This window comes from Chiloscyllium punctatum, chromosome 17 (assembly GCF_047496795.1).
Source record: "Chiloscyllium punctatum isolate Juve2018m chromosome 17, sChiPun1.3, whole genome shotgun sequence".
Lineage (NCBI taxonomy): Eukaryota > Metazoa > Chordata > Chondrichthyes > Orectolobiformes > Hemiscylliidae > Chiloscyllium > Chiloscyllium punctatum.
The window spans coordinates 45,731,006-45,752,827 of NC_092755.1; the positions used below are offsets into that span (position 1 = coordinate 45,731,006).

A 21,822-nucleotide genomic window follows, 5' to 3' on the forward strand; every position below is an offset into this window, starting at 1 on the left:
TGATACCACATGCTTTTGAAAAACACAAGGAACAGACTGATCCCTCTGCTTGCTCCTTGTATGACCTCGAACTCCCCTCACACTGCAGAGTACCTGGGGAAATCACAATTGATTGCACAATTCCTTGATCTTTCTGAAAGGGTTCTTTATAAACAAAGACGTGCTTTGCTGGAGATTTTGCAGCATTTCTGGTTACACTGGTACAAAGATATTTTGGTACCTTGTATGGAAGAAAGGGTGCAACTAAATGGGATTCACTGATCAATCAAAGACTCATCTCCTGGACACAAGGGGTAGTTTTTTTTAGTAAACCTGCCACATTTCTTTAAAACAGAAAGAGGCACAGTGCTTGACTCAAAGAGAAACATCTCAAATACACCGCCATGTCAATCTGTCAAGTGAGACCATCTGAAAAAGTGTCCTGGTGGTTGGCAGGAGTAATAGCAAGATCATGTCATTTAAAGAGCAAAAAAAGTCTTCTTAATACTGCTTCCATCACGCTGCGGTATGATGGACAGCTGACATCGGGGGGAAAATGGGACATGAAAGTACCCCAAGATGAACTCTTATTTCTGGATAAATCGGCAGCAGCAAACAACTCAGCACGACTTTTTGCGCATCTTGGACAGGAGTTTTCTGAGTGTAGCAGTGGACCATCTAGAAATATTGGCACTCGTGCGCTTTTCAGCTTTGAGTCAGTTCCACCGTTCAACTGGATCATGGCTGTTGAACATCGGTCACATGCAAAAACATGCGATAGACGTTCAGCAGCCATGATCCAATTGAACAGTGGAACTGACTCAAAAGCTGAAAAAGCACAGGAGTACCTGAATCTCTTGGTAACTACAGCACAGCAGCATTTTCAATACTCTAGCAGGCATTACATTTTCCTCGGAGGTGTTTGTACAGGATTTTTTGTGGAGCTTTTGAAGCTGTATAAACAACTACTTATCTTTTTGATAAACTGTACCTTTAAACTATTGTTTTTAAACAAGTTTTAAGGGTCCAACGCCAAACTCTTGGTCCATATAGCCAAGTTCATGTGGCAGCCAGGAATATCAGTAGTTCTTTATTTAGATACTGGAACATTCGAGTCCCCTCCACCTTCGATTAAAATCCTGTGCCTGCTAGAATATTGAAAATGCTGCTGTGCTGTGGTTATCAAGAGATTCAGGGGACATGCTAAAGTCCTTTGCCCATCAAGGAACTTAGAGATGTACTGCAACTTCAAATGAGGGCCAATGTTAGAACAATGTGCATTGATATAGCACCTACGTGGTAAATGTGTCTTAAAAAAGGAAAAAAGTGAGGGAGAAGGAGGAGGAGAGTAATTCTAGCGATTTAGGCATAGGAAACCAAAGGGACGACCACATGGAATGTGGTGAAATGAAGGTCAGATTGAAGTACAGGAGAGATCTCAGTTGCAGGACTGAAAGTGCGAGCGAGAGTGCGAGCGAGAGTGCGAGCGAGAGTGCGAGCGAGAGTGCGAGCGAGAGTGCGAGCGAGAGTGCGAGCGAGAGTGCGAGCGAGAGTGCGAGCGAGAGTGCGAGCGAGAGTGCGAGCGAGAGTGCGAGCGAGAGTGCGAGCGAGAGTGCGAGCGAGAGTGCGAGCGAGAGTGCGAGCGAGAGTGCGAGCGAGAGTGCGAGCGAGAGTGCGAGCGAGAGTGCGAGCGAGAGTGCGAGCGAGAGTGCGAGCGAGAGTGCGAGCGAGAGTGCGAGCGAGAGTGGATATTGCAACTTCCAACTTTTGGAAAATGCAGGCATAAGAAACTGAACTCAAACATTTCCATTACCAGCAAAATAAAGTTGACAAGATCAATAGACAACGATTGGCTATTCAACTGTGAAAAACTAGAACAATCAAAACCCACCCGGTCTCTGCTGCCCTTCAGACATCATTCTGCACGAGTCAGTGAGGTGCAGGGACTGCCTCCATCAGACTGCAGGTGAAGGCTAACTGGAGCAGGCTTCTCCAAACTCCGATCAGCCCCCTCAGCATAGACGGGGAACAGGCCCAGCACCACGTGCTGGAGGTTGGAGGTTCCCTCAAAGTATCCAGGTCTGAAGAGCGAGTATGCTCATGGAAGTGAAAAATCTGAAACTCTCTCTCCCAGAAAGCTGACACAATGGGCAAGTGAAATTTCTAACTGCCAAGAATTTCGACAGACGAGGGTGTTAAAAGTTACAGAACAGAGCAGTGTGATCAAATAGACTGACAGAACTGGATTAAGGATCTGCACCTGTTCCTACACTCAGTGAATCCTTGCAGGCAGGTCTCTCAGAGATTAAGCTGACCACTAACTGCAAGTTTGAAAACAAACACACATCCTTGTATCCTTCACCAGGATGCCTTCCTAGATTTCAAAATCCACAAACATAGAACATTAATTTTAATTAGAAATGTTTCAAACTCCTGCAAGCAAAGGCAGATCCTTCTCCTTTACCACAATGGAGAATTTAAGTTGTGTATGAGTAATTCACTCTCCACCAACCTGCCAACAATGGGCTCGATTCCAGTTCATTTCATACCTGGCTTTGGCACACAGCACTTTCACTTCACTTTCTTTGATGAGTTCACAGCGCATTAGCTGCTCGATCTGATGGTCCAGGTCACTTGTGTCAGCCATGGTCACAGATGGAAATGGAGAGAGGTGGCTTCAAACACAGACTGAAAACAAAAACAGCTTCATCAGAAATCAATCCCCCCATCCCTCAGAAGGCTTTGTAATAAAATCTCTGATACAGTGGGATTAATCAAATCCTGACATCATACTCTGACTGAAGACCAAATAAATAAAAACAAAGTGCCAAAAAAGCATGTGATAAATAGATTAGGTTGCATCCATATCAATCCTGAACGTGCAGAGTTGTTGCCTCACAGCGCCAGGAACCCAGGTTCATTTCAATCCTCGGGGGAACTGTCTGTGTGGAGTTTGCACATTCTCCCAGTGTCTGCGTGGGTTTCCTCCGGGTGCTCCGGTTTCCTCCCACAGTCCAAAAGCTGTGCAGGTCAGGGTGAATTGGCCATGCTAAATTGCCAATAATGTTAGGTGCATTAGTCAGAGGGAAATGGGTCTGGGTGGGTTACCCTTCAGAGGGTCGGTGTGGACTGATTGGGCTGAAGGGCCCCGTTTCCACACTGTAGGGAATCTAATCAGTCTCCCTACACCTTCATATAAATTCAAGCATCGGGATGATAGAGGCACACACCAACATCCACCAAGGAGCAGATCTCCATTAAATAAGGAGAGAGTGACAAAGGCAAAGATACATTTTGGACCAGTCAGGGATTCAAGAGTTATGAGGAAAATACAGGAAAATGGATGGGAGGAATTTTGGTTCAGCCATGATCTTATTGAATGATGGAGCAGGCTTGAGGAGCTGAATGGCCTCTTCCCATTTCTCTATCTTATGACCTTATGACTGGGTTTGGTTAACTGAAGAACAGTTAATTTTACACCGACAGCAAGAAATCTAACACCTCAGGGCCACGATTACTGATGTTAGTGAGGACTTGAGATTTGAGAGAGTCAGCAGAGATTACTGAAGAGCAAGTTATGTCTGATTAATCAATTTATGGAAAGGACAGTGATTGTGTTTTACTGAGATTTTCCAAGTTCGTTAAGTGCTCACTTAGAGAAATAGTAGAGATATTTGAAGTGAAACAGGGTAAAGTAACAGCGTGGGGACAGAGTTGGGTTAGTGGATTGTTCTCAGACTGGCATAAAATCACCAGTGGAGTGCCCTGGGAACCTGCTGATGGCATCAGATTGAGAGACAACGAGCTGTGATGCAAAGTAGGGAAATGCTAACATAGTGGCAATGTCACAGGACAAATCATTCAAGTCCCAGATTATTGATCTGGGGACATTGGTACAAGCCCCACCGTGGCAGCTGGTGCAACTGAATTACATTCAATAAATCAGGAATATAAAGCTAGCTGTCACTGTAATATTCTTTGAACCTATCGCTGATTGCTGTAAAAACCCACCTGGTTCACTCATGCCCTTCAGAGAATTAAAAGCTGCCACCCTTACCTGGTCTAGTCTACATGTGATTCCAGACCCACATTAACTGCTCTGAAATGAAAATGGATGAGCAATAAACAGAGACCGAACCAGTGACCCCATAACCAATTCATTTCTTTTAAAAAGGGAGTAGCAAGCCACATTGTTCAAGGGAATATAGGGAGTGCTGGTGACACCTGTTAGGATCCCAGACCAGACAACCAAATTCATGCTACAATCTGGTTCGAGACCAGTAACAGTTTTTTTTAAAAATACATAGAGTAAGATATCCCAGGTAATTAGTATGACACCTTGCTCACAATCATTCAACCTACGCCTGCCACTTGTGCTTCGCCTTAAAACTTTGTGCAATTAACATTTACCCCCCACAGCAAGTTCAGACATAGAACATAGAAAAATACAGCACAGTATAGGCCCTTTGGCCCTCGATGTTGCGCGGACCGAAGCCTACCTAACCTACACTAACCCACTATCCTCCATATGCCTATCCAACGCCCACTTAAATGCCCATAAAGAGGGAGAGTCCACCACTGCTACTGGCAGGGCATTCCATGAACTCACAACTCGCTGAGTAAAGAATCTACCCCTAACATCTGTCCTATACCTACCACCCCTTAATTTAAAGCTGTGTCCCCTAGTAACAGCTGACTCCATACGCGGAAAAAGGTTCTCACTGTCAACCCTATCTAAACCCCGAATCATCTTGTACACCTCTATCAAGTCACCCCTAAACCTTCTTTTCTCCAATGAGAACAGCCCCAAGTGCCTCAGCCTTTCCTCATACGATCTTCCTACCATACCAGGCAACATCCTGGTAAACCTCCTCTGCACTCGTTCCAATGTCTCACATCCTTCCTATAATATGGTGACCAAAACTGCACACAATACTCCAGATAAGGCCGCACCAGAGTCTTATACAACTGCAACATGACCTCAGGACTCCGGAATTCAATTCCTCTACCAATAAAGCCCAGTACGCCATATGCCTTCTTCCCAGCACTATTTACCTGGGTGGCAACTTTCAGAGATCTGTGTACATGGACACCAAGATCCCTCTGCTCATCCACACTACCAAGTAGTCTACCATTAGCCCAGTAATCCATCTTCTTGTTACTCCTACCAAAGTGAATGACTTCACACTTAGCTACATTGAACTCCATTTGCCACCTTTCTGCCCAGCTCTGCAGCTTATCTATATCGCGCTGTAACCTGCCACATCCTTCTTCGCTGTCCACAACTCCACCGACTTTCGTGTCATCCGCAAACTTGCTCACCCAGCCTTCAAGCCCTCCTCCAGGTCATTTATAAAAATGACAAACAACAATGGTCCCAAAACAGATCCTTGTGGAACACCTCTAGTAACTGTGCTCCAAGATGAACCTATACCATCAACTACTACCCTCTGTCTCCTTCCAGCCAGCCAATTCCTAATCCAAACCTCTAATGCACCCTCAATGCCATACCTCCGTAGTTTTTGCATTAGCCTGCCATGGGGTACCTTATCGAACGCCTTGCTAAAATCCATATACACCACACCTACTGCTTTACCCTCGTCCACCTCCTTGGTCACCTTCTCAAAGAACTCAATAAGGTTTGTGAGGCATGACCTGCCCTTCACAAAACCATGCTGACTGTCCTTGATCACATTATTCCTATCCAGATGTTCATAAATCCTATCCCTTACAATTCTCTCTAAGACTTTGCCCACAACAGAAGTGAGACTCACTGGCCTATAGTTACTCGGGTTATCCCTGCTCCCCTTCTTGAACAAGGGGACCACATTCGCTATCCTCCAGTCCTCTGGCACTATTCCCGTAGACAACGACGACATAAAAATCAAGGCCAATGGCTCTGCTATCTCCTCCTTAGCTTCCCAGAGGATCCTCGGATAAATGCCATCAGGCCCAGGGGACTTACCTATTTTCATCCTGGAGAACTCTGTTTAACACTCTCAGAAATCCTGGCTTGTTGGGCAGTGTTTGTAGCAGGGAAATACAATGTGACACAGCCTCCAGAGAGCAAACAGGTTGCAAACAGAAGAGCTAAAAGAGCATATGCAGGATTTCACTAACTGAATCATGGCAACAAGTTACTGCTGATTGAAATACCCAGTTATAAAGGCAATTTTCCACTTTGTAGCGTGAAAAACAGCATAATTGCACCTCCAACTCTCCACCAGAACTCTCTCTCATAGGTCATTCTTCTGTCTGTTTCACTGGAGGTGGGGACATAGGGACTCTTCCTTCGCTCCATATAGTACTGCAGTCACCAACCAAGCTAGCCATGCCTCTGGTGGCTACTCCTTCACATCACTGACAACCATGCCCAAGCCTCCCCCTCATTTAAACTTGCTTTCTCTATTCCTACCAACTGGATCAGTCACTCCAACGCGACATGAATTTGTTAAAGGGACTGACAAATCTCAAATAGCAGACAAAGACAACTACATGAGCTCCCTAAAATACAATAAGGAGTCAATGAGTAGCAGATAATTTTAAAGATAGATTTAAATGTACAGTGCAACACAGCAAAGAGATACTCTCCACGATTGGTATTGGAATACCTACAGAAGACAAGCTTAGAGTGATAGCGCCATACAGCACAGAAACAGACCCTTCGGTCCAACTCGTCCATGCCGACCAGACATCCTAAATTAATCTAGTCCCATTTGCCAGCACTGGGCCCATATCCCTCCAAACCCTTCCTATTCATACACCATTCCAGATGCCTTTTAAAATTGTACCAGCCTCCACCACTTCCTCTGGCAGCTCATTCCATACACACACCAGCCTCTGTGTGAAAAAGATGTCCCTTAGGTCCCTTTTAAATCTTTTCCCCCCCTCACCCTAAACTTATACTCTCGAGTTCTGGACTGCCCCACCCCTAGGGAAAAACCTTGCCTAATTACCCTATCCACACCCATGATTATATGGTCACCCCTCAGCCCCTGACACTTCAGGGAAAACAGTCCCAGCTTATGGAGCCTTGCCCTGTAGCTCAAACCCTCCAACCCTGGCAACATCCTTGTAAATCTTTTCTGAGCCCTTTCCCTTTCAAAATCGGTGGGAGACCTGAATTGCATGCAGGATCCCAAAAGTGGCTTAACCAATGTCCTGTACAGCTGTAACATGACCTCCCAACTCCTACACTCAAAAGCTCTGACCAACTTTTGAACAGAATTCTCAAATGTTACTGTTGATCTCTCACTCTGCAGCTGTAACACTGTTCTGCACTCTTCTGCTACGATCTGCCTGCTGAGCACACAAAACACTTTGCATTGTTTCTCGCTATGTGACAACAATAAATCAAATCAGAGACTTAACACGCTATTGCCTGATGAACACAAACAAATCAGCTTCACAGCAACATTTAATTATGGCACACCTTTTAATGGAGTCACACATCCCAAGCTGCTAAGAGACATTAACAATGAAATGTCACTGAGATATTAGGTCAGATGGCCAAAGAGATAGATTTGAAGGAGTTTCCTGATTTCCCCTGGCCAATAAGGTCATGTATGGATGGACAGCAGTAATGTACTTGGAAACCCCAAGGAACGCTGAAGAGACTGATGCGTGCTCATAGCCAGCTCATAGTGTCCTCACTGGGTGAGCAGTGGGACCTAACACACTGTACTTACATAGCACTTTAACAAAGAATATAAAGGTCAGGCAAACATTTTTTTTTAAAAAGTAGTCTAGAAGGGAACAACCAAAAACAAACAAGTTTTTGGAAGGTTTACGAAGAACAATGTAGTGTTTTGGAGGGAGTTCTACAAGTAAGAGATAATGGTTTAAGAGTCTGTTGTGAATAAAGGGAAGAGGGGATGAGGCAAGAGAGATACTAAAAGAAACCCAAAACATTAGTGGGCATATTTTTAATGTGAGAGGGGATAGATTTAAAAGGGATCCACTACTTTCTTCAAACTGACGGTGGCTCCTAAGTGGTAGATGCATGTCTTTTAGATACATTTAAAAGACATTTGGTTAGGTACACAAATAAGAAAGTTTTAGAGGAATAGGGGCCAAATGCAGGCAAGTGGGACTAGTTAGCTTGGGAAACTTGGTCAGCATGGATTTACTGGACCAAAGATACTCCTAACACGCTGCATGGCTCAACAAAACAAATCTTTTGAGTGAAGGGAATAAGAAGGTACAGATGATGGCATGAACAGTCTTTAAAAGAGGACCAGAAAGGAGGAACCAATACAAGTCAGTGAGGATGGAGGAAATAGGCAAACAGTAGAATGTATGGAGTAGGTGCTTGCAGAAAGGGTGAATCTTCCAGCAAACCTTCAGCTACAATGGGAATCCTGGACAACGCTGGCCCGGTGAAAGCATGCAGCATTTGAAATGAAAAGGCAACAGCGACAGACTGGAGAAACCAGAACACGGAGAGGGAAAGCATCATTCATTGAAGCAGTTTATCACTATTGTCAGAGTCATCAACAAAGCAGATGGGATCTCGAGCTGTACAACAGCAGGGAACGCATGCTGAACCGTATAAAGCTCTGATTCAGCCACAGCTAGAATACTGCGAGCAGGTCTGGACACCAGACGTTAGGAGGGCCTTTGAGAACAGATTTACTAGAACGGTTCTGGGACAGGAGGTACAGTGGAAAGTTGTGAGGGGTGTGACTCAAATGGCAGAAGATCTTCTTTGCTCAGTGAGTGATAAGGACATGAAATCCACTGCCAACATGAAGACAATAAACCATTTTAAAAAAAGGAAAGTCAATGGACACACAAGGGAAATAAATGCCAAGCTACAGAAAGACAGCAGGGTAATAAGGCTGGCTCAGTCACCCTAACAGCTAACATGGAGTCAATGTGGCTGAGTGGCCTCCTCCTGTGCAAGGATAATTCTAAATTATCTGTAATTTTATTCAAGATTTTTCCAGTGCTGTGACATGGCTAGGAGGCTGAATGGAAACAAAGAGGAGGAATAAATAGGCCTTTTCTCTGAATGACACACAGTGGCTAGCGGGATACCACAGGGGTCAGTACTAGGACCCCAGCTATTCACAACATATGTTAATGATTTAGATGAGGGAACTAAAATTTGCAGATGACAAAAAGCTGAGTGCGAGAGTGAATTGTAAGGAGGATGCGGAGATGTTGCAGTGTGACTTAAGACAGGCTGACTGAGTGGGCAAATGCATAATAAATGTGGGTAAATGCGAGGTTACCCACTTTGGTAGTAAAAACATGAAGGCAGAACATTCAACGGCCATAGATTAGAGAGGGAAATGTTCAGTCAGACCTGGGGTACCCTCGTGCACAGCTTGCTGAAGGTAAGTGTATAGGTGCAGCAGACAGTAAAGGAGGCAAATTGTATGTCGACTTTCATAGTGAGAGAGGATTAGAGTAAGGAAGCCAAATCTTGCTGCAATTATACAGGGATTAGTGAGATCATACCTGGCGTATTGTGCGCAGTTTTGGTTTCATTATCTGAGGAAGGATTTGCTTGCTATATAAGAATAAAGCTGAGGTTTACCAACTTGATTCCTGGGATGGCAGGATTGGTGTATGATGAGAGGTGGAGTCAGTTAGGATTGTATTCAAGTTTAGAAGAATTGGGGAGTGGGGTCTCAGAAACTGATAAATTCCCAACAGGATTAGACAGGTTAGATGCAGGATTGATGTCGCCAACGGTGAACAAGTCCAAAACCAGGAGTCGTAGTGACGAGGAGAGATAGCGGTGAGCCTGTGAACTTCACTAGCAGAGACGGTGGCTGAGGCCAAAACTTGTGTTTTATAGCTCTCGTGGCTAAAGGGATCAAGGGATATGGGCTCAGGCTTGAGCTTCAGTGACTAACCACAGTCATCCTGAATGTCAGATCATTCTCGAGGGGTTGAATGGCCTACTCCTGCTACTGTCTTCAATATTTTTGATAGAAGAGAGTGGAGAAATTCAAACATACAGAGTGCAATTAGACACAGAGAGGAGGTAACAGACACTGTCAAGGATCTGAACGAGGAAAGGAAGCAGAGGGTGTACCTGAAAAAAGGTAAGATTTTTAAGGGTGAAAATAGCAGGTTTGATAGCAATACACACTGTTTCCCCAACTTTTAGACTAATAACAAGCAGAGGATGGATTATGAAAGGCTCGTTTACAGGCTGGCAGGATGCAAATTATTTATGATCAATCTGACTTGGATGACAGGACCTGGTACACGCTTGTTAAATTCACTGATGACACAAAGATAGGTATCAGTAAGCTTTGAAAAGGTCATAAGGAGTTTGCAAAGGGGTAGTATTAGGTTACTTAAATGGGCAAAAAACGTGAGGAGAAAGTGAGGACTTCAGATGCTGAAGATCAGAGGCGAGTGTGTCTGCTGCTGGAAAAGCGCAGTAGCATCTGAGGAGCAGCAGAGTCGATGTTTCAGACATAAACCACACTCTCGACCCTGGGCAAAAAAACTGCCAGATGAACAATCATGTGAGAATTTGTCCAATTTGGCAGGAAGATTTAAATAAAAGGCATATGGAGTGAAAGTGCAAAACTAACAGAGGAATCGGTGTCCTGCTACATGAATCACAAAGTGAGTACACTGGTATTCAACAAGGCTAAATAAATGCCAAGATTTTGTTTAAGTGGAATGAAATATAAAAGAAGGGACAGGACATTGGTGACACCATAGTTGAAGTACTGTGTACACTTTTGATTGCTTTTAAGAAAGATGTAAATGCATCACAGGTAGTTGGGAGAAGATTCACTCTATCAGGGGATTATCTGGAGGAGGATTGGACCTCCCAGCCCTGCATCCAGGGTTTAGGAGAATGAGAGGTGATTTTATTGAAATGTATATGATGCTGAAGGAAACTGACACGGTAGATGCTAAAAGGATGTTCCCCCTTGTGGGAGAGAGGAGAATTAAGATTAGTTTAAAAAAAACTGAAAATGCCTTTCAATTAAGACTGAAACACAATAGATTTTTTTTTTCCCCCTCGCTCCTCGAAGGTGCATGAGTCTTTGGAACTCTTTCCCAGGTGTAGCGGAGACAGGATCATTAAATATGTTTAGGCATCCATTGGAGAGTTAAGATGTTGGTTGCCATTAAAGTACAGCAGCCCTGTTTGGATAGTGCTAGGGCTGGGTTCCCAACTCCCACAGCAATCATTTCAAAGCCAACTCGCCTTCAGAGATGGTACTCTAATACCTGCTTCTCCTATCCCTAACATAAATTCACCATCAACTCAAACATGGTTTTGAACCTTGGCAGTTCCTCACAGTAAGACCTCATTTCAGTATGTGAGCAACAAGAACATTCCAAGAATCTGCCAAACCATAACTGCCCACAAAATGCTGGCCTTTCCAGTGACATCTCGTGAGAGAATAGAGGAGGAACACTAAGCTGGCATCTACTGCTTTTTGAAAAATATCCACACTTGAAGCATTCTTTGTTTAAACAAGTAATTTCTTCATTTCCCTCTGGATGAGGCAGGCGCTGATTTTCAAGATGATAATCCCTTATCCTGCATCTCCCCAGCCACAGAAAAAACTCTCCCCACCCCTCATCAAAACACACAATCTCAACTAAAATTAAAAACTTTACATCACAGAGAATACAAGCCAAACTAAAATGCATCCTTTCCCAGATATGGGACCTGGAACTGTACAAAATATTCCAGACATTCTCTAACCAGGGTTTTATACAGCTGGATTAATCTTCCTCCCATTTAGATTCTTGCTCTCCAGTTATAAAACAAAATCTGCCTTTTTTGACAAATCCTTTGCTCCAGACAACTACATTTCAGTTATCTCAATCTCTCTGGGTCTCCACCCTTCCTAGCATTCTATTTAAACGAGATACATTAATAAATCCTTTCCATCCAAAATGGATGGCTTCATGCTTACTTTATAACCCACCCCCCAGTTTCTGTCACACTCAATCCATCGCATTATGCTCTTTCTAAATCCCAGTCCAGACCCTCACTACACTAGGAGGGTTCTTGTGATGCAGTCCGTACCTCGGAGCCAGAATCTCAGTTTCAAATCCCACTTGTGCAGAGATGAACAGTTTAATTAAAAACTCTGTTGTCGATGTTGGTTGCTGGAAGAACCCTGGCTCAGAGTTGTTGAGCTGGAGTCTGAGCTTCAAGCATTGCGACACATCAGGGGAGAGGGAGAGTTACCCAAATGCTGTGTTTCAGGAGACAATCACACTCCTGAGACGAACTAACCCGAATTCAGCCAGTGGTCAGGGTGTGACTGTGAGTGAGGCAGGTAAGGGGATCCGGGGGTAGAGTTGCACAAGTCTCAGCCTTGTCCAGCAAGTTCAAGAGTTTTGCTCCCTGAATGGACACTGCAAGGAGGATGAGCTGACTGACCGCAACATTATGGTGCAGAGAGCCATTCAAGTGAGGGCAGGAAGGGGAACGGCGTGGGTATTGTCATTATAATTGGGGATAGTATTGTTAGGGGCATAGATACTGTCCTGTGACCAGGATCGAAAGTCCTTAAGGTTGTGTTGCCTATCTGGTGCTCGCGTTGAGGATCTCTCCTGTTGGCCGGAACAGGAACTTGGGAGTGAGAGGGTAAAGATCCAGTGGTTGTGGTCCACATTAGGTACCAACGACATCGATAAACCTGGGGCAGAGGTTTTGCTACGGGAGTGTGAACAGCTAGGAGCTAAATTAAAAGGCATAACTAAAAAAAGGTAATCATCTCTGAATTACTACCTGTGCCATGAGCTACTTGGCATAGGGTCAAAATAAGGTTTAGCAGGTAAATGCGTGGATCAAAGATTGGTGTGGGAGAAATGGGTTTGAATTCATGGGATATTGGGATAAATACTGGGGAAGAAAGGACCTGTTCCAACGGGACAGTCTTCAACTGCATCATGCTGGGACCAGAATCCTAGCAAATCACAACTCCAGCTGGCAACAGGGCTTTAAACTTAATGGGGGGGGGGGGGGGTTCAGTTATATGGGAAATTAGACAACCCAAATTAAAGGAGGAATTAAGAATGCAGGTGAGCAATGTGGCAGATGGTTACCAGACAATAAAAGTTGAGACACAGAACAGGCAAGTATCTTTATGCACCAAGGAATTATAAAAAGGTAGGGACATTTATCAGTGGAACAAATTAAAATGCGTGTCGAAATGCACAAAGCATTCAATATCAAGTGAATGAGCTAATCGGACAGATCGATGTAAATTGGTACAATACAATTGAGATTACAGAGACATGGCTGCAAGGTGACGAGGGAAGGGAATTGATTGTCCCAGGGTATTCAACATTTATAGGAAAAGGAAAAGATGGCGCAGTGGCATTGCTGGTTAAAGGGGAAATTAACACAACAATGAGAAAGGATATTAGCTCTGACAACGTGGACTCTGTATGGGGAGAGTTGAGAAATACCAAAGGGGCAAAAATCCTTAGTGGGTGTCATATTTCGACCCCCAAACTGCAGTGGTGGTGTTGGGAATGGCACGGAACAGGAAATTAAGTGATGCATGTGATGAGGGAATATCAATGATCATGGGTGATTTTAATCTGCACATAAATTGGGCAAATCAAATTAGCTACAATGCCATGGAGGAAGAATTTTTGACAGCGTTTACAGGATGGTTTCCTTGACCAACATGTGGAGGAACCAACAAGAGAGCAGGCCATCTTAGACCAGGTACTGTGTAATGAGAAAGGAATCATTGCCAATCTAGCTGCGAGAGACCCTTTGGGGATAAGTGACCTTAACAAGATGGATTTTTTTTTAAATCAAGGTGTAGAGTGAGATAGTTGATTTGGAGACTAGGGTGCTGAATCTTAAAGGAAACTATAAAGACAGGAGGCATGAGTTGGCCTTGATAGATTGGGTAGAGTTACTTAAAGGGATGACAGTTGATAAGAAATGGCAAACATTCAAGAAATGCATAGGAGAACTGCAACAACTGCTTACCCCTGTCCAGTACAAAAGCAAAATGGGTAACAGGGTCAGTCCATGGATTACAAAGGAAATTAGAGATAGGAAGAAGCAAACAGATTGGCCAAGAAAACCAATAGGTCTGAGGATTGGGAGCAGCTTAAAATTCAAAGGACCAAGAGATTGCTGTATGAAAATAAGCTTGTAGGGAACAAAGACTGACAGTAAGAGTTTCTATAGGTACGTGAAGAGGAAGAGATTAGTGAAAGCAAATGTAGGTCCCCTACAGACAGAAACAGGGCAATGTGTAAGAGGGGACAAAAATGGCTGAGCAACTGAATATTGTGGTTCTGTACCCACAAACGAGGTCAGAAATCCGATACCAGAAACGTTGGAAAATGCAAGATTTAGTGAGGGGGAAGAACTGAGGGAGATCAATATTAGTTTAAAAAATGGTGCTGGGAAATTTGAGGGGATTGAAGGTGGATAAATCCCCACAGCCTGATAATCTACATCCCAAAGTACTTAAGGAAGTGGCTCTAGAAATATTGGATGCACTGGTCATCTTTCAGATTCTATAAACTCTGGAAGAGTCCCTGCAGATTGAAGGGTTGCTAACGTCACTGCAATGTTCAAAATGGGAGTTCGAGAGAAACCAAGGAACAACAGACCAGTAAGCCTAACATTGGTAGTGGGGAGAATTCTCAAATCCATTATCAAGGACTTTACAGCGGAGCATTTAGAAAGCAGTGGCAAATTCAGTCAGCATGGATTTATGAAGGGGAAATCATGCTTGACAAATCTGTTGGAAGTCTATGAAGATGTAACTAGTAGACTTGACAAGGGGGAAACCAGTCGACACAGTAAATTTGGACTTTCAGAAAATGTTTGACAAAAGTCCCGCATAAGAGATTATTGTGCAAGATTAAGAGGGGGGGGGTGAAGAGGAGGCGGTATATTGAAATGGATAGAAAACTGGTTGGCAAAGAGGAAACAGAGTAGGAATTAATAGGTCCTTTTCAAATTGACAGCCGGTAACTAGTTGGGTGCCACAGGAATCTCATAATATATAATGATTTAAATGAGGGAACAAAATGTAACGCTTCAAAGTTTACATATGATACCAAGTTGGGTGGGAGGGTGAACTATGACGAGGATGCAGAGATTCTTCAGTATGATCTGGACAGATGGGTGAGTGGGCAAATCAATGGCAGAGCACTGGATAAATGCTCGGTTATTCACTTCAGAATTATGCACCAAGGAATTATACACCAAAAAAACAAGGCGGCTAATTACTACCAGAATGGCTGTAAATTGGAGAGCTGAGGGCACAGGGGGACCTGGGTGTCCTTATATACCAGTTGCTGAAAGTAGGTATGCAGGTGCAGCAGGCAATAAAGGAGGCAAATGGTATGTTGGCCTTCATTGCGAGGGGTTGGGAGTACAGGAGCAAGGATGTGTTGTTGCGGTTATACCAGGGCCTTGGTGAGGCCACATCTAGAATATAGTGTGCAGTTTTGGTCTCCTTTTCCGAGGAAGGATGCTCTTGTTCTCAAGGGAATGCAGCATAGGTTTACCAGGCTGATTCCGGGGATGGCGGGATTGACGCATGAGGGGAGATTTCATACAGACTTAGAAAATTCTAACAGGACTAGACAGGGTAAATGCAAGGAGGATGTTCCTGATGGTGGGTACGTCCAGAACCAGAGGTCACAGTCTAAGGATTCAGGGGTGGACTATTTAGGACTAAGATGAGGAGACATTTCTTCACCCAAAGTGTGGTGAGCCTGTAGGATTCATGACCACAGGAAGTAGTTGATGCCAAATGTAACAAGGGGTGGCTTGATATAGCACTTAGGGCAAATAGGACCAAAGATTATAGGGAGAAAGCAGGATTAGGCTTGGAGTTGGACAAACAGCCATGACTGTGATGAATGGCACAGCAGGCTTGAAAGGCTGAATGGCCTCCCCCTTACTCCTACCTTCTACGTATCTATGTTACCACTATTCACTTCCTTGCAATATGAATATATACTCATTATCCCCACACTATCTCCTAGAATTGGTCCAACCAACTCTCAAACTAGGTAAATAATTTTATTAGCCTCTTATGAGGAACCTTGTTAAATGCTTTCTGGAATCCAAATATAATGATATTTACTGATATTCCCTAGGTCACAACTCAGTCACTTTATTCAAAGCTCCAATTAGACTAACAACAATGTCTACTTTTCAAATCCATGTTGGGGTCTCTTCAATCTGGTCAAGTTTCACAGTCACCCGGTCCTTAATTGTAGATCCCAGTAATTTCTCCACAGCTTATGTTGGGCTAGGTTGTCTGTGTGTTTGGCACGAACTGTCTCAGGTTCTCAGTCACATCAGTTTAGTCTACAGCCTTTTATCTAACCAAGTTGCCTGTTCATCAAAACAAGAAGAGCTCACACACGAACGAAAGTCCTTCAATAGCAGGACAAGAAAATGCCGACCACCAGGACAGTGGCTCAGAGGAATACCTCGAGACATGGACTAATGTTACAGGGGTGTGGGTTAAAATCCTACCACAACAGATGGTAGAATTTAAATTCAATTAATGACCCAATAAATGAAAACTAGCTTCACGGTCACCATGACTGAGAATAATCATTGCGCTTTTTTCGTCTCTTAATCTGGCTCACCAATCACCTTTGGCAAAGATATGTGTCATCCTTACCTGGTTTGGCCTGTTAGAGGTGACAGACCCAGGGCAAGGTTGTTGACATTTAAGTGCACTCTGAAATGACAAAGCAAAGCACTCAGTTCAAGGACAATTTGGTTAGGGTAAGAAACAGTGGCCTTGCCACAATGCCATTAAAAGAATAAATAAGCACATATTCCGAGACTGCATGAAATGAGGAATTATCAACCTCACATACACATGACCCACCAGTTATTGCCATTTCACACTCAGCCATCTCACCTACCCTGCCAGCCAACTGACACACACTCCTGCCTCCACCCACCCCTCAATAGTTAAACTCTCAGTACCACATCCTCACCACAAACCCTCCCCTCCAAGAGCCCTCTAAGATGCTCCATACCCAGAGCAACAACCTATTTCGATTCATACTCATTCCTTCGATTTCCTCCCTGGTCACCTCCCCCTCCTCTTCTTCCCTGGTCACTTCTCCCTCGACTTCTCCCACATCTTTCTCCGTCGGTCCTATTTTGGGCCGCCCTCCCCACCGACGTGTGGAGACGTCCCCCTTACGTCTGCCCTATCCATACCACGTTCCCACACATTTTCTCCTCCTCCTCCTCCTCCTCCTCCTCCTCCTCCTCCTCCTCCTCCTCCTCCTCCTCCTCCTCCTCCTCCCCCACCCTCCCCAATACCGTAACCCCTCCACACCCAAAACAGGACCCCTCCCTCTCCCTCTCCCCCACCCCCCTTCCTCACCCAAAACAGGACCCCTCCCTCTCCCTCTCCCCCACCCCCCTTCCTCACCCAAAACAGGACCCCCTCCTCTCCCTCTCCCCCACCCCCCTTCCTCACCCAAAACAGGACCCCCTCCTCTCCCCCCTCCCCATCTCCCAAACAGGACACCCCCCCAATCCCCATCTCCCAAACAGGACCCCCTCCTCTCCCCCCCCACCCATCACCCAAACAGGACCCCCTCCTCTTCCCCCCCCCCCATCTCCCAAACAGGACCCCCTCCTCTTCCACCCCCCCCCCATCTCCCAAACAGGACCCCCTCCTCTTCCACCCCCCCCCCCATCTCCCAAACAGGACCCCCTCCTCTTCCACCCCCCCCCCCATCTCCCAAACAGGACCCCCCCCCCACATCTCCCAAACAGAATCCCCCCCCCCCACCCCATCTCCCAAACAGCACTCCCCCCCACCCCCATCTCCCAAACAGGACCCCCCCCCCATCTCCCAAACAGCACTCCCCCCCCATCTCCCAAACAGCACCCCCCTCCTCTCCCCCCCCCCCATCTCCCAAACAGGACCCCCTCCTCTCCCCCCCCCCCCATCTCCCAAACAGGACCCCCTCCTCTACCCCCCCCCCCATCTCCCAAACGGGACCCCCCCGCCCCCCCATCTCCCAAACGGGACCCCCCCCGCCCCCCCATCTCCCAAACAGGACCCCCCCCGCCCCCCCATCTCCCAAACAGGACCCCCCCCGCCCCCCCATCTCCCAAACAGGACCCCCCCCGCCCCCCCATCTCCCAAACAGGACCCCCCCCGCCCCCCCATCTCCCAAACAGGACCCCCCCCCGCCCCCCCATCTCCCAAACAGGACCCCCCCCGCCCCCCCATCTCCCAAACAGGACCCCCCCCGCACCCCCATCTCCCAAACAGGACCCCCCCCCCCCCCATCTCCCAAACAGGACCCCCTCCTCTACCCTCCCCCCCCCTTCTCCCAAACAGGACCCCCCCGCCCCCCCATCTCCCAAACAGGACCCCCCCCCCCCCATCTCCCAAACAGGACCCCCCCACCCCCCCATCTCCCAAACAGGACCCCCCCACCCCCCCATCTCCCGAACAGGACCCCCCTCCTCGACCCCCCCCCCCCCCATCTCCCAAACAGGACCCCCCTCCTCGACCCCCCCCCCCCATCTCCCAAACAGGACCCCCCTCCTCGACCCCCCCCCCCATCTCCCAAACAGGACCCCCCTCCTCAAACCCCCCCCCCTACTCCCAAACAGGACCCCCCTCCTCTTTCCCCCCCCCATCTCCCAAACAGGACCCCCCCCATCTCCCAAACAGGACCCCCCCCCACCATCTCCCGAACAGGACCCCCCTCCTCGACCCCCCCCCCATCTCCCAAACAGGACCCCCCTCCTCGACCCCCCCCCCCCATCTCCCAAACAGGACCCCCCTCCTCGACCCCCCCCCCCCCCATCTCCCAAACAGGACCCCCCTCCTCGACCCCCCCCCCCGCCATCTCCCAAACAGGACCCCCCTCCTCGACCCCCCCCCCCGCCATCTCCCAAACAGGACCCCCCTCCTCGACCCCCCCCCCCGCCATCTCCCAAACAGGACCCCCCTCCTCGACCCCCCCCCCCCATCTCCCAAACAGGACCCCCCTCCTCTTCCCCCCCCCCCATCTCCCAAACAGGACTCCCCCCCCCCATCTCCCAAACAGGACCCCCCCCCCATCTCCCAAACAGGACCCCCCTCCTCAACCCCCCCCCCCCATCTCCCAAACAGGACCCCCCTCCTCTCCCCCCCCCCCCATCTCCCAAACAGGACCCCCCTCCTCTCCCCCCCCCCCATCTCCCAAACAGGACCCCCCTCCTCTCCCCCCCCCCCCCCCATCTCCCAAACAGGACCCCCCTCCTCTCTCCCCCCCCCCCCCCATCTCCCAAACAGGACCCCCCTCCTCTCTCCCACCCCCCCATCTCCCAAACAGGACCCCCCTCCTCTCCCCCCCCCCCATCTCCCAAACAGGACCCACCCCCCACCTCCCAAACAGGACCCCCCTCCTCTTCCCCCCCCCCCCATATCTCCCAAACAGGACCCCCCTCCTCTTCCCCCCCCCCCATATCTCCCAAACAGGACCCCCCCCCCCCCATATCTCCCAAACAGGACCCCCCCCCCATCTCCCAAACAGCACCCCCCGCCCCCATCTCCCAAACAGCACCCCCCCCCCCCATCTCCCAAACAGCACCCCCCCCCCATCTCCCAAACAGCACCCCCCCCCCATCTCCCAAACAGCACCCCCCCCCCCCATCTCCCAAACAGCACCCCCCTCCTCTCTCCCCCCCCCCCCATCTCCCAAACAGGACCCCCCTCCTCTCTCCCCCCCCCCATCTCCCAAACAGGACCCCCCTCCTCTCCCCCCCCCATCTCCCAAACAGGACCCACCCCCCACCTCCCAAACAGGACCCCCCTCCTCTTCCCCCCCCCCATATCTCCCAAACAGGACCCCCCTCCTCTTCCCCCCCCCCATATCTCCCAAACAGGACCCCCCCCCCCCATATCTCCCAAACAGGACCCCCCCCATCTCCCAAACAGCACCCCCCGCCCCCATCTCCCAAACAGCACCCCCCCCCCCATCTCCCAAACAGCACCCCCCTCCTCTCTCCCCCCCCCCATCTCCCAAACAGGACCCCCCTCCTCTCTCCCCCCCCCCCCATCTCCCAAACAGGACCCCCCTCCTCTCTCCCCCCCCCCCCATCTCCCAAACAGGACCCCCCTCCTCTCTCCCCCCCCCCCCCCATCTCCCAAACAGGACCCCCCTCCTCTCTCTCCCCCCCCCCCCCCATCTCCCAAACAGGACCCCCCTCCTCTCTCTCCCCCCCCCCCCCATCTCCCAAACAGGACCCCCCTCCTCTCTCTCCCCCCCCCCCATCTCCCAAACAGGACCCCCCTCCTCTCTCTCCCCCCCCCCCATCTCCCAAACAGGACCCCCCTCCTCTCTCTCCCCCCCCCCCCCCCCATCTCCCAAACAGGACCCCCCTCCTCTCTTCCCCCCCCCCCATCTCCCAAACAGGACCCCCCTCCTCTCTCCCCCCCCCCCCCCCATCTCCCAAACAGGACCCCCCCTCCTCTCTCCCCCCCCCCCATCTCCCAAACAGGACCCCCCTCCTCTTCCCCCCCCCCATATCTCCCAAACAGGAACCCCCCCCCATATCTCCCAAACAGGACCCCCCCCCATATCTCCCAAACAGGACCCCCCCCCCATATCCCAAACAGCACCCCCCCCCCCCATATCCCAAACAGCACCCCCCCCCATCTCCCAAACAGCACCCCCCCATCTCCCAAACAGCACCCCCCCCATCTCCCAAACAGCACCCCCCCCATCTCCCAAACAGCACCCCCCCCCCCATCTCCCAAACAGCACCCCCCCCCCCATCTCCCAAACAGCACCCCCCCCCCATCTCCCAAACAGCACCCCCCCATCTCCCAAACAGCACCCCCCCATCTCCCAAACAGCACCCCCCCATCTCCCAAACAGCACCCCCCCCCCATCTCCCAAACAGCACCCCCCTCCTCGACCCCCCCCCCATCTCCCAAACAGGACCCCCCTCCTCGACCCCCCCCCCCATCTCCCAAACAGGACCCCCCCCCCCCCCATCTCCCAAACAGGACCCCCCCCCCCCCATCTCCCAAACAGGACCCCCCTCCCCCAAACAGGACCCCCCTCCCCCAAACAGGACCCCCCTCCCCCATCTCCCAAACAGGACCCCCCTCCTCGACCCCCCCCCCATCTCCCTGACGCCGGGGTTACCTCTCCCCCCCTCCAGCCCCGATATTCCTCCCTCCCCTTTCCCGGCCCTCCCCCTACCACCCGACTGTTGACACCGTTTCCCCGCGGTACTCGGGCTCGGGCCCCGCCGCCACCGGCGGCTCATTACCGGAATCCCGTGGAGACTCGGAACCGGCAGCGGCCTAGAGGCCAGCGGAGAGTCGCATGCGCGGTGGAGCGGGCCCGCGGCCTGTCGGGAGTTGTAGTCCCGAATGACCATCAGACCGGAAATGACGCAAGGGGAGGGCTTTATTTACTCCTTGCCTCCTGGACCCACTGGGTTTAAAGGGACCTCTCCCCCCCGGATCCACTGGGTTTCAAGGGACCCCACCCCCCCCGATCCACTGGGTTTAAAGGGACCTCTCCCCCCCGGATCCACTGGGTTTCAAGGGACCCCACCCCCCCCGATCCACTGGGTTTAAAGGGACCTCTCCCCCCCGGATCCACTGGGTTTCAAGGGACCCCACCCCCCCCGATCCACTGGGTTTAAAGGGACCCCACCCCCCCCCGATCCACTGGGTTTCAAGGGACCCCACCCCCCGATCCACTGGGTTTCAAGGGACCCCCCCCCCATACATTGGTTTTAAAGGGACCTCACGCCTCTGGACCCACTGGATTTAAAGGGACCTCACCCCCTGGATCCACTGGGTTTAAAGGGACCTCATCCTTCTGGACCCACTGGGTTTAAAGGAACCT

The 21,822-nt window shown here is 49.3% G+C and overlaps 1 protein-coding gene across 2 annotated transcripts in view; it reads right to left on the reverse strand.

Annotated features, from left to right (window-relative positions):
- The window catches only part of LOC140487786 (serine/threonine-protein phosphatase 4 catalytic subunit-like), a 44,535-nt gene extending 23,192 nt beyond the window's left edge, over nt 1-21,343 (reverse strand). Inside the window, exons 1-3 of one of the 2 annotated variants that reach the window (XM_072587041.1) lie at nt 21,236-21,343; nt 16,608-16,667; nt 2,529-2,667 (exon numbers count right to left, since the gene is read on the reverse strand). In XM_072587041.1, the coding sequence (XP_072443142.1) occupies nt 2,529-2,626 (98 nt within the window). In that variant the 5' untranslated portion in view covers nt 2,627-2,667; nt 16,608-16,667; nt 21,236-21,343. Of the gene's footprint in view, nt 1-2,528; nt 2,668-16,607; nt 16,668-21,165; nt 21,209-21,235 lie in introns of those variants that run through there. The other variant, XM_072587042.1, reaches the window with a different exon arrangement.
- Between the last annotated feature and the right edge of the window lie 479 nt (nt 21,344-21,822).